We start from the raw sequence: 12,929 nt of genomic DNA on the forward strand, positions 1-12,929 counted from the left end.
ATCCTGCAGCAGCACGGGGATAAAGGCCTTATCTCTTGAGTTGAACCACAAAACCATCTTCCCCATAAATTATATACCTCTTCTAGTCAGTAAATTTAGCAGGAGGGTTCAAGCATAAATTTACAAGAAGCTTTTATTGCAACCAATGCATCAATATAATTAAAACCAAACACAATTCTTTTGCTTTCTTAGGCTGGAGAAAACCCTGTGCCCTTGGAGAAAATTGTTTCCCCTTTTCCTACAGGGAATCCAGAGCCTGAGCAGCAGCTGTGGAGAGTGGAGATAAAGAAAGAAGTGGAAGATGTTGGAAGTGCTTTGGGCAACGTGAAGAAGGATTTGCACTGAAGGAGCTGTTCAAGGGCCCAGCAGCAAAACAGAGACACATACATGCTTATATATAGAAGAATGTAAACCCTCCTGTATGCATACGTTAAAACGTGCATGCCTTGTTGAGAACGTAAGCAACATTCCTTGTAGATGATGGTGGTCTGAGCATTCGTGCTCCTGCAGTCTGAGTCAAAAGAGTAGTGATGTCCTTGCTGTAACGCTAACATTTTCTCCACTGCACCTTGTTTATGGTGACATAAACGTCCCTTTCGATGCAGCAGGATGAAAAATCATCCGGAGTTAAATATTACCTTGAGACAGTGCACTTGCTGCAAAACGGGCATCTTCTAGCCTTGGGGTGGGGGAACAGGTGCTTAGCAGCTTGGACAACAGACAGTTTGTGTGTGTATATATTAAGCGCTATAGCACCAGGTGAGATAAGCTTTTCTTATGACTTTAGGTTCTCTGGTGCTACATTTAATATTTGTCTGGGGCTAAACTGCCTCTCTGTGGTGCTACAGTTTCCCCACGAGGATGTTCTGAAACATGGGACAAGGAGAAATCTATTTTGGTTATTAATATTTATACACAAAATAGCAAAAAATAATACTTGTTGAGAAGGTGCTATTTTTTTTTCTTTCTTTCGACCTCTACATAAATTAAGACCAACCAAATAATCTAGCCCAGAATTTTATAAACTAATTTGCTTTGGGGCAATGCTTTTTCTTTTGATGGTTCAGAGCTTGGGAAGCAGCATTCACTGAGGTGGCGGAGAACCACCAACTCCTTTCACTGCAGCCTAGGGGAACTTGGCCCCCCACGTCAAAGTCCGCTAGTCCAGAACCTCCTACAGCTCCGGAGCTGGATATTCTCCGGGATGGTGATAGAAGTAGTCTCAAATCCTGTGAAGTAGGGAAGGAAACTCTATGTAGACGAATCAGTCAGTAAGGAGAACTTGTCCTTACAAGTCAACGGGCTTTTTCCAGTCTAGTGCTGAGCATTTTTTTTCTTGCAGGCAAAACTACCTGTCAGATTCAGGATCCCTTCCAGATTACAATGCCATTTACAGCGATTATTGTGCACATTTTTTTAGAAACATTTTTCCCGGCTTCACGTATTTGTACCAGAAAATTGGCTTTCACATGGCAGGGGGGAATTTTCAAAGGCATAAAGAATGTTAAGAACCCAGATTCCAAAGGAAATTTGGCTTCTGTCTTTTAAAAATGGTTCCTTACCTTCATCCAATCAAGGAACGCACTGACTGAGCACTGTGTCCCTGTCAAACCTTGCATTTTTTCCACTGCTGGAGGAGAAATGTTTCTGAGCAATCTAAAAGCTAAATTCTCCCTCTATCAAATATTCCGCAATGTGTTTTGGGCCCCTGCACGCATATTCATGGGGATTATTGATTTCAAGTCAGTTCACAAACAGCAGAAAGGGCTATGCTGAAAGAGCAAATTGTTCCTAATGAATAACCTTGCCCTACTTTATATTATGTGCAGTGTTGGGAAGGAACATGCAGCTAAGTGTATTTTGTCTAGATAGAGCTCGGATGGCCGGAGAACCACAGGGAGCATATCTGCTGATAAAGCATTTTCCTACCATTTTTGGCCTAATGCTCAGTAGTACTCAGCATCCTACGCTCCTTCCTGGCTCAAATCTCCTACTGAACTAAATAAGAATTTTTCTAGCAAAGGGAGGAGCCGCAGCTGATTTCAGCAGTGTTGTGCGAGGGCTGGATGAGGGACTGCTGGATCAGGGCTGGTCTTTCAAAAATACGGCTTTCTGCAAATCGCTCGGAAAGGGAAGTGAAATTGCGTGTATCGTATTGGGGCATAATAGTCAAATTTGAACGGAAAATAATTGCTTAGGCCGCCTGGATGCAAAGCTGGACGATCCAGCCCGCACACCGTGCAGGAGGTCCCCCCCCCCCACCGAGACGCAGCGTAACCCCACACCCCGACCGAGGCCGCCCGGTGACACCGCGCCTGCCGGCTTACGTTTCCCGGTGCAAGAGAGAGGGCTCTCCCCCAGGATCCCTCACTTGCAACACTTATTAGCTTCTGAATGTTTAATAAACTTCTCACCGGGAACGTGCATCATTCCCTTTTCCCCTGGCAGCTTCGGCGCATACGGTTTGCGCTGCTGTTGGTTTTTCTGCCGCACCGGCTACGCGGGTCTGCGGCCCTGAGACGTCTCGGAGCGTTGTTCCCGCGGAGGGAATCCCCCTGAAACGCAGCAAAGGGAAAAGAAAGCTCTGTTCTTACCATAGCATCCCCCCATCTTTGGGAAAGCCCCTTAAATCAGCAATCGGCCTCGGCAATGAAGTGATTCGCTAATCTCCCTCAGTCCTAACTCACGATGGACAGGCTTTTCCGGGGAAAACAAAACAAAACCAGAACTCCCAGGGAACGGGTCTCTTCCTTGGTTGTTCCCAGCATCCAGTCACAACGCTAAAAGACATTGCTGCCTTTGCTTATTCTCATGAAACAACGACCAAATCTATGGTGCTTCCCAAGCGTGAACAAGAGCAGGGTCAGGACCCCGAGCCTTGCCGTGATCCCGATCTGCTTGGCTTTTGTAGTTCTAAATTGGGTGTTTAATGTGAAGCGAGGGCTGTTTTGGGGACTCTCTTGTGTTAGTTGCCGGGTCGAGCGAGCTTTGCTAGCGAACGGCTTGCCGGCACCTTATAGCCAGCGCTCCCTGTACATCAATCGAACGACTTACTTACTCGAGGGTACGTATTTGTCAGAGCCTTACATTTTCCGGTATAACTGCTATTCTCGAACGCCTCCGTTTGTTGACAAGGGCTGTTTTTATCCTTTTTTAAATATCTGCTTTAACCCGGGTTGACGCTTGTATGCAGAAGGAGGGCACGCTGCCTGCTCCCCTAGCGCTGCGCCTCCTGCATTGCGACAGCTGGGAGAGGTGGCGGGGGGCTTCGCCGCCGTCCCGACGGGGAGGAAACCGGCACAGTCCCTCTCTCTCCGGCGCTCCTCCGTTTTTTTACAGCAGCCGAGAAGTCATTGATTTTGATCAGCTTTGCAGTCGCGCCTCCGTGAAGACCGGGGAGCGCTCTCTAAACGAAAAAAAACCAAGAAGAGCTCATCTGAGGTTTCAGCAGCCGGGGCGCGTGCGAGCCGGAGGAGGAGGAGGAGGTTATGAGATCATGGTCTATAGACAACGCCGCCTAATGTGGCTGGGAGGAAAGTCTTGATTAATTTTTAAAGCAGCACTCGGCCAAGATAGCTCCCATCACATATCGGGACTTCGTATTTCAAGTTAAAAAAGCAGCACGGCGAGGACTGCTAATCAGCTCCTCTCCTCCTGCCTGTTCCAAGGAAATCACTCGGCCGGATTAATTCCAGGCGAGCACCACTGGGTGGTTACGGACAGCTCGGTTACACCCAGGACAGAATTTAGCCCACCGAGTCCAGATTCCTTCTTCTTCTCTCTTAGCATTATTTTCACTGGGTAAAAAAAGATGGAACGGAGCCAGTTCTACCTCTTAGGTAGTGCAGGAACAGCAGTGTCTCCTGTGTCGTGCACTTTCAGGTGCCTAGGACAAACATCACCCATTAAAAATATACTGCAAATTACCAAAATCAATGAGTTCCCAGTGATGAGAGATGAGAAAACTCGTCATACTCCTGTTTCAGAGCATGTAGGCATGCAGAAATTACCCTAATTTAGCTAAGCCCATTACTAAAGCAATTTACTTAAATCAAAAACACTTGTTAAATGGGTCTAATCTGATTTGTGAATTTGCTTTGTTTCTATGTTACGCTAAAATTACAAGGGTCTCAGCTCCACTGCAGAAGCAGAAGCAGAAGCAGTGTCCTTTAACAGAACTGACTGCAAACATACTTGCTTAAACCGGTGCAGTTTCTACATCCACATGCACCTTGGACTCGGGCGCTTTCCCTGCTGTCTCCTAAGACAAAACGACTCGGTAAACGCTACCGTCCCCCGAGCCCTCGCAGCACGAGCAGCCAGAGAGGCGCCTCCCTCGCGGGCAGGGGAGAACGGGGCAGCAAAGCTGCGGGAGGTCTGTGCCTTCCGCAGAACTTGTGCAAACAGCTTGTGCAAAATGGTTAATGACGACGGGATAGCGCATCCACCTTAACAGTCAATTGTAATCTTCCTGCGAGTGGTTTTTAGAAGACAGCTGTGCATGGTCTCTTTGACAGAAGCCTGAGTTCTAGATAACTAATTATGGCTCCAAATTAAATGCTGGACCCACATACTCCGAACACACATCTAAACTTCCTGGCTATATTCTACCTCCACAACAGGTCAAACAAGATGTTAGAAGATGCCTGGCCGTGTTATTTCGAAATCCAAAAGCCTAGGGAAGTCTAAATAAAATGGGACTCGACCTTCCTTAGGAAAACACTAACGTATCAGGTAGTCTGAATGGAGGAGAGGAATCCACGCGTGTGGCTTCTACCTTCCTTTTCTAATTCTGTCCTGCTCTGAAGAAGCCCTTTTTATTTAAAAGGCGATCTTTACTCGTGGTACAGGCATACCCCTCTCCCCAGCAAAAGACACTTTTGTGCTTCTTCCCTCTGTCCGTCCTGCTGGCTCGCGTCCCGCTGCCTCTGCCTGGGAAGAACCTCCACCAGGCCAGACCCCAAGCGCGCTCCCCAACTCAGGTCTTCCGAACAGCAGCGCTGCCGTTAGCAGCGGGGGGGAAAAGCCGACTGCTGTAGTCAAAGCTGCGGAAGTTGCATTCTCCATCTGCAAGAGAAACTTAAAACTACAAAACAGAACGTGGCAGAATATTTTTTTCTAATTATTTATTTGACTCCAAGAGTGAGTTTTGATTTAACTGTGATCACGCTTCTTCAGTGTTCACTCTGCATGACTATTTGAGTACTTGAATTTCACAAGTTTTTTAATATTTACAGAAAGTGACTTGGAGCTTGACAAATATTCACTGAAAGCATCTGGGCATCGAACTGTCAATCTCCATCCATGCTGTGTTGTTAGTTACAGCTGCCACCTCAGCAGAGAGCAAAACCAGCTACGCTGGGATTTAGTTTTCATGGATATTCGCAGCAAAATCTTTCCAATCGATTTCAAGGCCACAGTTTAGCACAAGAACAAACCTTCTCATCACCTCAAATCCCGAGGACATTTGAAAAATTTCCAGCCTGCTCCCAGATGCATTGCTAACAGAATAAAATAAGATGAAATGCAGTGAATACCCAATTTCTTGCACGTTACTGATTTAGTTTGATTTGGATGTAAACTTTTGCAGAGTCACTGTGCGAGTTTCCTCCCTCCCCAAAGCAAGGGCAAAGCATAACTCACTGCTGATACAACAAGCTCATAAAGGCTCTTGTTTATCGTTGGATGTGGCTTCTCTCTTTTGTAAAAGGAATTTCATATGCTGAGACTCTTTGTACATATTTATAATGACTTTATTAAAAAAAAAAAGAAAAAAACTGTTCACTGGGGAAAAAAAGTGTCGGTTTTTATTTCCTCTCTAAAAACAGAGATAACCAGATCCTTCCACAACCCTGATCCTTTTCCCATGGAAACCAAGAGAAGTTTTTCATCAGGTTGCACTAGAGCAGAAGTCACCCCCTGTACGTTTTCTGGTCTAAACGTCACGTTTGAGAAGAGGGTAGAATAGTTCACCCCCATAAAACCTGCACCACGACTTAACCGAGAGGGAAGGGTATGACAGACCATAACAGTTATATAGCCACCGTTACTTACACAGTGCCCAGCCCAGAACAGGGACAGATGGATGTTGTTTTAATCCAACAGCTATATAATAGTGGCCTGTAGGAAATTCTTTAATCTTACAGGAAATAAAATTTCACCTTATATTTAGCTGATTAATCTTAACAGAGACATGAGCACTGGACGGTCCATAGACTCAGGGGCCCGCGCGCTCTCTGGTACAGGCTCTTCCTGCAACGAAGGCCTAACCCCCAGACCATCGCGTTGATGCATTCTGTCAGGGATGTACCCGTTCAAATAGCAAGAGGCTTTCAGTCTCGAAGGATACCCAAACGGCAGCTTTCATGGGCTTCTGTTATAATAAGACAACAGAGGGTTGCAGTGGGTCCCATGCACACAGGCGGCAGATACCACGGAAACCCATCACCGTCCGGGCAGCCAGACGCCTGCGTGGGAACCGGAATGCTGCCTTCTGATAGAGGGGGGAAGCAAAAATCAAGGGGGGACCTCTGAGATGAGGCAAAATAAAAATTAAGGACTAGAAGTTCTCTAGCCATGTGCGGACGATGCCAGTGCAGGGATTCGTCCATGGGTACCAAAGCACTCGAGCATGAAGTCTTACCCCATGTTCTTTCTGAGTGGCCTGTAGCGGAGCATTTCAAGTCTATGACGATGCTAGTCCCCTCTTTCTTACTCAGAGTGCCAACTGGGAAGGAACAGTCAAAAAAGAAAAAAACGTAAAGAAAAAGAAGGACTCTAAGAAAAAAAAATTCTTCCCCATGCTTTCTGTGTGATTAGCTTCCTCCTTTCTCACCAGCTAAAAAAGCAAAGATTTTGAACCAGTGTATCAAATGCTATCTGTAGTTTTAGGCTCATACTGACTTTTTTATACACTTCTCCAAATACATATTGCAGGAACATCCAGAAAAAAGTCAGAATTAAAAATGGCTTTTCAAACACTTTTGAAACCAGATACCACCAATCCTTTAATTAATTGGCATTGCACTGAGAACTGAAACTGGTGCTTTTCATAATAAATTTGAGTCTGCCTGCTTGCAGAATCAGTAATTTGCCCTTTTTCTGATGACTATCCTAGACTATCATACATAGTATTTTTATGCCGACTGAAAATCTCGCTCCCTTCCTTCGTGAGCTCTCTCCCCTACCCCACGAAAGCTCTTCGCACCATAGCCACTGGATTCCTTGGCTTAGTTCCCCACTTTCATGGCATTCATTTGACAAGAATCACAACCCTTCACTGTGGAAAGCAAAGCTTTTCCTCCTCTCTACTTCCCCATGTCTCTCAAGCCAGATTTGGACTATCTTCCTTGCTCAGGCTCTGCCTCTCGTCATTTCTCCTCTAGTCATACTTAACTATTATTTCCAAAGAAATGTTGAGCCTTAATCCTGTTACTATTAGCTCCTGTTTGCTTTAATTCTTCTCCCCGTGGAGCTCCACGGCAGGAGGGGAAGGCGGCAGCCAGTACATACACACAGACTCATTTCCCCCAGGTACAGTTCTTCCTGATTATCCACTCAAGTGGGATTGTAACCTTACGGCCATTTCCATAGTAATGAGCACAGAAGATGCCACAATTGCCTAATGAGGCACTTTCTCTGGGCATGCAGCAAAAAGCAGAGGTTGTTTAGCGAAAGCGAAGGCTCCAGCGAACAAACAGCAACTCCATTTGCATGCAAGTGTCACTGCAGCACCCTCAGCAGAGATGGAAATAGCAGCAATCTCTTCCTCCTAGGATATACAGTATGTTAATTCGCCTGTTAACAATACAAGGCATCTCCTCGAAGAGCTTCTTCTGAAGCGGAGGTGTTACAATCAAGTCTCCAACATCACAGGTGGATTATCCAGCCTGTATATAAACCAGGCTGGCTCCTGAAGCGATGCAGCTGCTTCTGTATAATGCTGCCCTCAAGCTAGTAAGTCTCACTAAATCCAGTCTCTCTGGGGGGGGCCTGTATGCTGACGGCCCGGCATTTCTGGTATCAACAGTGCTACATGGGCTCAGTGCTGCACGAGCACAATTTTTCTGGTTTTGGACCAGGCGGGTTCTGGATGCAGAACGGCACTGTGTTTTAAAGCCAGTAGGCCTTGCCTCAAGTGGCTGTGCTGAGGAACATGCTGCAGAGATACCTGAATTTGTGACATGGTCTTGGTTAGGACCTTAACTTTTCACCTGGTCAAATCAAACTTGACTTTAACCTCTCCCTGCCTCCTGCTTTTCTCCCATAGGCTAGGAAATCAGAAAGCCTGGTCATGAAAATTAAAGAGGAAACACATTCCCAAGAAAAGCAAGTGTCAGTTCCAGGCTCACTAACATGGTCTTTCCCAAATTCCTTGAGATTTAATTAAGATGACAACACACACAATTTATGGAACCAACTGCAAAAACAAGGCTGCTGGGAAATGATGTTCTCCAGTCCCCAAACAGATCTTCGGACATGTGGCTCTGAGGCAGTGTTTTGGAAAAGCTCTCAAAGGTAATATAACAGCAACAGTGTAATTTTGTAAAGTTATAATTTCAGGCAAGTTGAGGTGATGATTTAATGTGAAAAATCTCACCTGTGGTTTGAGCCAGAGGAGGACAGCTTTTTTTCCAGTGCACCAGGTTATACACATGCAATGGTGAATTCACAGCATGCTTTACTTATACATGCAACATTTACCTGTGCTAAAAGGACAGAAAAAAAGGAAACATGCCAGGCAGCTTGTAACATACATGTTCAAGAAAAAAAATCTTGGCTCTAGCTTAGCCATTGAGGTTGTCACAACATGAAACATATCTTTCTCTCCTTTTAGGATAATGTTTCTGACTAGTAACAATTGTTCTAGAGGCTGCTGGAGAAGCAGAGCTGGGAGAAAGACCAAGACAACAAATCCACAGGCAACTAAATAGGTGTATGGGACACCAAAAGATTTTCCAGCTTTTTCTTGTCTCTGCACACGTCATTCCATGTGTTGGTATGCACCGGTTTTAATACACCTGGAAATGAGCAGAGGTGGTGCCATCCTTCCAGCAACGCAGGGTGTCTACTGTGACAGAACGACAAAGAGGACAGGTCTTCTCCCTGTCAAACCAGAGGCAGAGGCATTCTTCACAAAACACATGCTGTGGAGACAAAAGAGCATCATCACCATGAGGACAGGAGATCCAGTCCTGGTACTAAGTGTGCACACTCAGCTGGACAGCGACGGGAGCAGGAAACCATTCGAGCTCAGGTGGACAGTGCAGCTGACCAGCAATACTCAGCTGGTATGAAAAATAAATCCTAACATTACTAGTACTGTACATCAGTTTCCCAAAGGTGATAATATGTTACTCTGTTTCTGAATACCGCAACAGAAAGAAACATTAAAAAGGCCTAGGATATTTGGGCTAACAGAGTAGTTGAGAGCAGTAACAGGTTGTCTCTCTAACCTTTTTTTCCACTCTTTTTCCATGCCATGCACTCATCACGTCCCTGGCTTGTTTTGCAAGTCTTTACTTAGCTCGGAGTCCCCTTTCACTCCCCTACTCCTTACTGCATTTGTCTCTTTCTGCTCATATCACCCAGTTCTAGTCAGTAGCTTCTACCATCCCAGTTTCCCCTTCTCTGTACTATCAGCTTTCACGCCTCATCTTCTCCACTCATTCCTACCCTAAGACCCAACAGGATTCTCTCTCCAGCTCATCTTGGGTGCTAATAGAGAGATCTTGTTGGATGACTGTCCAGCACTCGATCCCACTGAGCCCCAGACTGGAAGAGCAGGAATAGGGAGGAGAATGGAGTACTAGAAGCTGAGGCCTCCTCAGCACACATGGACTTGGCAGAAATGTTATCTGCCAAAATCTTGACTCTGATTAGCATATAGAAATACAGCTTCCTCTGGGGCTTACAGCTTGACAGCATCTGCACAGATGTTCCTGTGAACACCAAGAAGCACATGCATGATGCACAGGCTACCTACATGCTTGAATTGGATACCCCTGCTCCAAAGCATGGGAATGTTGAAGCTCTTCAAAAAAGGTCTCTAGAGCCTTATTTTGACATCACAAGAGAACATATATCCCACCAATTCTGGTGGGAACAGGAAAGAAAATCTTGGGAAAGCATCACCAGTCTCACCACTAAGCAGTGCCTTTGGGCAGCCTCTGATATACGAACAAAACACATGGCAGTGTGGTGTGTCTGAAGGGTTTGAACAGTACCAGATTGGGACTACTCAGAGCACGCCATTCTTAAGCTTTTGTTTTTTTGCCAGGGCTTACCAAATGAGAAACGGACCAATTCCCATGTATTGGCAGGGGGACCTTCTATATGCAGGAGAGCTACTTTTATTCCTGGCCAGGTGTTCAGAGGCCAGAACGATCCAGCCATGACTGCATGGTGCTGCACCTGTCTTAATGCACCCTATCAGGCTCATTCTGGACCTGTGCCCCTCTTAGAGCACTTAGAGCAATGCTCATAATTCGGCTGGCCTGTTGACTAGCCAGTATCCCCAAGGGTCAGATAAAAATGCCTTGCATTCTAGATCCAAGGTCTGGATTGCCAATTGGCAGTCCCTGGACTACAGGGCTGGTCTTTGCCATCTCAGTAGCTACGATCAGACTCTGCAGAGTGAAGTTCATATGGCTCAGCTATCGTGAATCACTGGCTGTCTGGAGGAGGGCAATAAATAGCCACTAGGAGCTAGACCAAGACCCAGCAAATGATTTTATAAGTGCCTAGGCTAACTGTGCCGCTCCCCAGCTGCAGAGGTTAACCGAGTGCACGCCAACGGGGGCACGTGATGGGGGAACGTGGGGTTCTTACCTGGCACATAAGGATCAAAGGTTCCCTGAATTCTGCCTGGCAAATGGCACAGATGTCACCTGCCTCACTGCACTGCTGGCTGGTAGCACGAACTCCGTACGTCTGTTAGGGAGAGGGGAAAAAAACACAGCCCTGTTAAAGGGTTTAAAGAAAACCCGGTTTCTGGCTGAGCGTATGCACAGACACAGCTTTTCACCTCTAGATGCCCTGCACTGCCTGGGAAGCAGGCTGGAGTTAAGTCACTGTGTACGGGAAAGGATGATTTGGGGACCAGTGTGCAGAACGGGGGGAGTCTGGAGTTGTGCGTTCTCTGTTTTGTTTTCCCCTCGAGCTGACTCCACCTTTTAGTGCCTCCACTTGTGGAGCAATGATAATGAAATTTAATGAGCTCAACAGGGAGCTGAAAGGATTAATTCAGCATCATTTGCAGAGGTGTTTAGATGGTGGGAGGTATTATTATTAGCAAGTTAGACAATAGAAGAAAGAATAACAGCAGCAGCACCCACAGGCTTCCCACCTTATTTTTGTAAAATAAGTGGAAGGTAAATGTTGCTTTTCCTATTGTAACAGTAATAGGGAAAATGGAAACATGCTGAGGAAAAATGACCAACACAAGCCCACAGAATAAGCAAGTCAAGCTCTAACAAACTGCGACAATGTTATGCTCCTTTCCCCTACAGTCTCAGCCTTTACTGTTCTGAAATACAGATCAGAGTATTTCACTACAAGAGATCTAAATATCACTACTGTATAATGCCATGCCGGGGACAATTTCTGCATACTGTAGTAACTATTTATTTTAATACCACCGCACATCAGGCACTACATATTTTTATTTCAAGTCTGGCTTACGCTCCACAGTTCAAAGTTTTATCAGCTTCTTAAGATTTTGGCATCAATGGATTAATCCATATTACACAAGGCTTCCAATCAGACAAAACAGGCCAGCCTTGCAACCATCCCTGACCACTGCTCGGACAGGGCAGATATCAGAAAAGGTTCCTAACACCCTGGACAAGAGATACCAGCTTCTCCCAGCCATGGGCCAACAAGTCATTTTATTCTGTGATCCTGATGTGCTGAGCAATTATCAATTCCATCATTCATTAGTAACAAGATTTCACCTATGAAACTGGCCTAACACATGTGACTACTTACCTGCGCGGTGCAAAGGACTTTCAGTGCCTTCCGGACACTTCCCACACGACCACAGATGTCAAAAGACTGCAACAAAGACATTCAATTTTAGACGTTTTTTACAAATGTGTGTGTGTGTGTGTGTGTGTGCGCGCGCGTACAGTCCAGAAACTCAGGAAACACGTGGCCCAGTTTCTCCAAATGGATACTCGGAGGGAACAAAGAGCCTAGACAACAGCAGTGCCAAAAAAAGATTTCACAGTGATCAAGAGATGTGTAATAAATGTGAATTGACAGTGCAGCAGGGTAGCCAAAAAACCCTGGTAACAATGGGCTGCAAAGCAGGGACTTTACACGACAGAAAGGGGGGCAGCAATTTGGGAGCTGTGATAGGGAAAGCTGCCTGTCCCCACAAGGTCAAAGAGGGCTAAAAAAGACCCAGTCTCACCCTGGGAACGGAGCACCTGAGAAGCCCAGAAGTGAGGCTGGAAAACACTGCAGGCGGCTTGGGAGAGAGGGAAGGAGGGGCAGGCTCCTTACATAGAAGAGGCAGAAAACTGCTTTTCTCAGCCTCTGGGGAAAAGGGGGATTTCCAGGGCTGTGAGGCTCTGCCACACAGCTTGACACTTCGGGGTCCAGATGATATTATGAGAGAAGGAGTGGGAATTGCCTGTCCTTCTGCAGAGAGTGATTTAGTGGAGTGCGGTGATTAAATACTACCAAGAGAAAGGCCTGAGGAGAGAGAAGCAGGACTGAGGCTGGGTTGCTCCCATCTGCTTAAAGAGCGAGAAACTTCAAATGCTGGGAAGGGATCCTGCATCTTGGTACTTGCACACGCCCGAAGATGGCCAAAGGCAGGGGCAACACCAGGTCTTTTTCCTGCCCCTCTCCCTCAGTTGCCTGGCAAACATGATGTAACTGTATCTGAAGAGCAGTGATCATTCTGGGCTCTGGACTAAAGA

At 46.1% G+C, this 12,929-nt stretch overlaps 1 protein-coding gene and 1 long non-coding RNA gene across 2 annotated transcripts in view; both read right to left on the reverse strand.

Moving 5' to 3' along the window:
• Positions 1-2,301: 2,301 nt before the first annotated feature.
• LOC136993559 (uncharacterized) lies at positions 2,302-8,669 on the reverse strand. Its single transcript, XR_010885930.1, has 3 exons — positions 4,857-8,669; positions 3,088-3,406; positions 2,302-2,555 (listed from the first exon to the last, which is right to left on the reverse strand). It is a non-coding gene; the product is annotated as an uncharacterized lncRNA (long non-coding RNA).
• Positions 8,670-8,939: 270 nt separating this feature from the next.
• The window catches only part of RNFT2 (ring finger protein, transmembrane 2), a 30,369-nt gene continuing 26,379 nt past the window's right edge, over positions 8,940-12,929 (reverse strand). The window contains exons 8-10 of the mRNA XM_013945023.2: positions 11,989-12,054; positions 10,831-10,932; positions 8,940-9,146 (exon numbers count right to left, since the gene is read on the reverse strand). Coding sequence (XP_013800477.2) covers positions 9,012-9,146; positions 10,831-10,932; positions 11,989-12,054 — 303 coding nt within the window. The 3' untranslated portion in view covers positions 8,940-9,011. The remainder of the gene's footprint in view (positions 9,147-10,830; positions 10,933-11,988; positions 12,055-12,929) is intronic.

The sequence above is a fragment of the Apteryx mantelli genome, chromosome 17 (assembly GCF_036417845.1).
Source record: "Apteryx mantelli isolate bAptMan1 chromosome 17, bAptMan1.hap1, whole genome shotgun sequence".
Lineage (NCBI taxonomy): Eukaryota > Metazoa > Chordata > Aves > Apterygiformes > Apterygidae > Apteryx > Apteryx mantelli.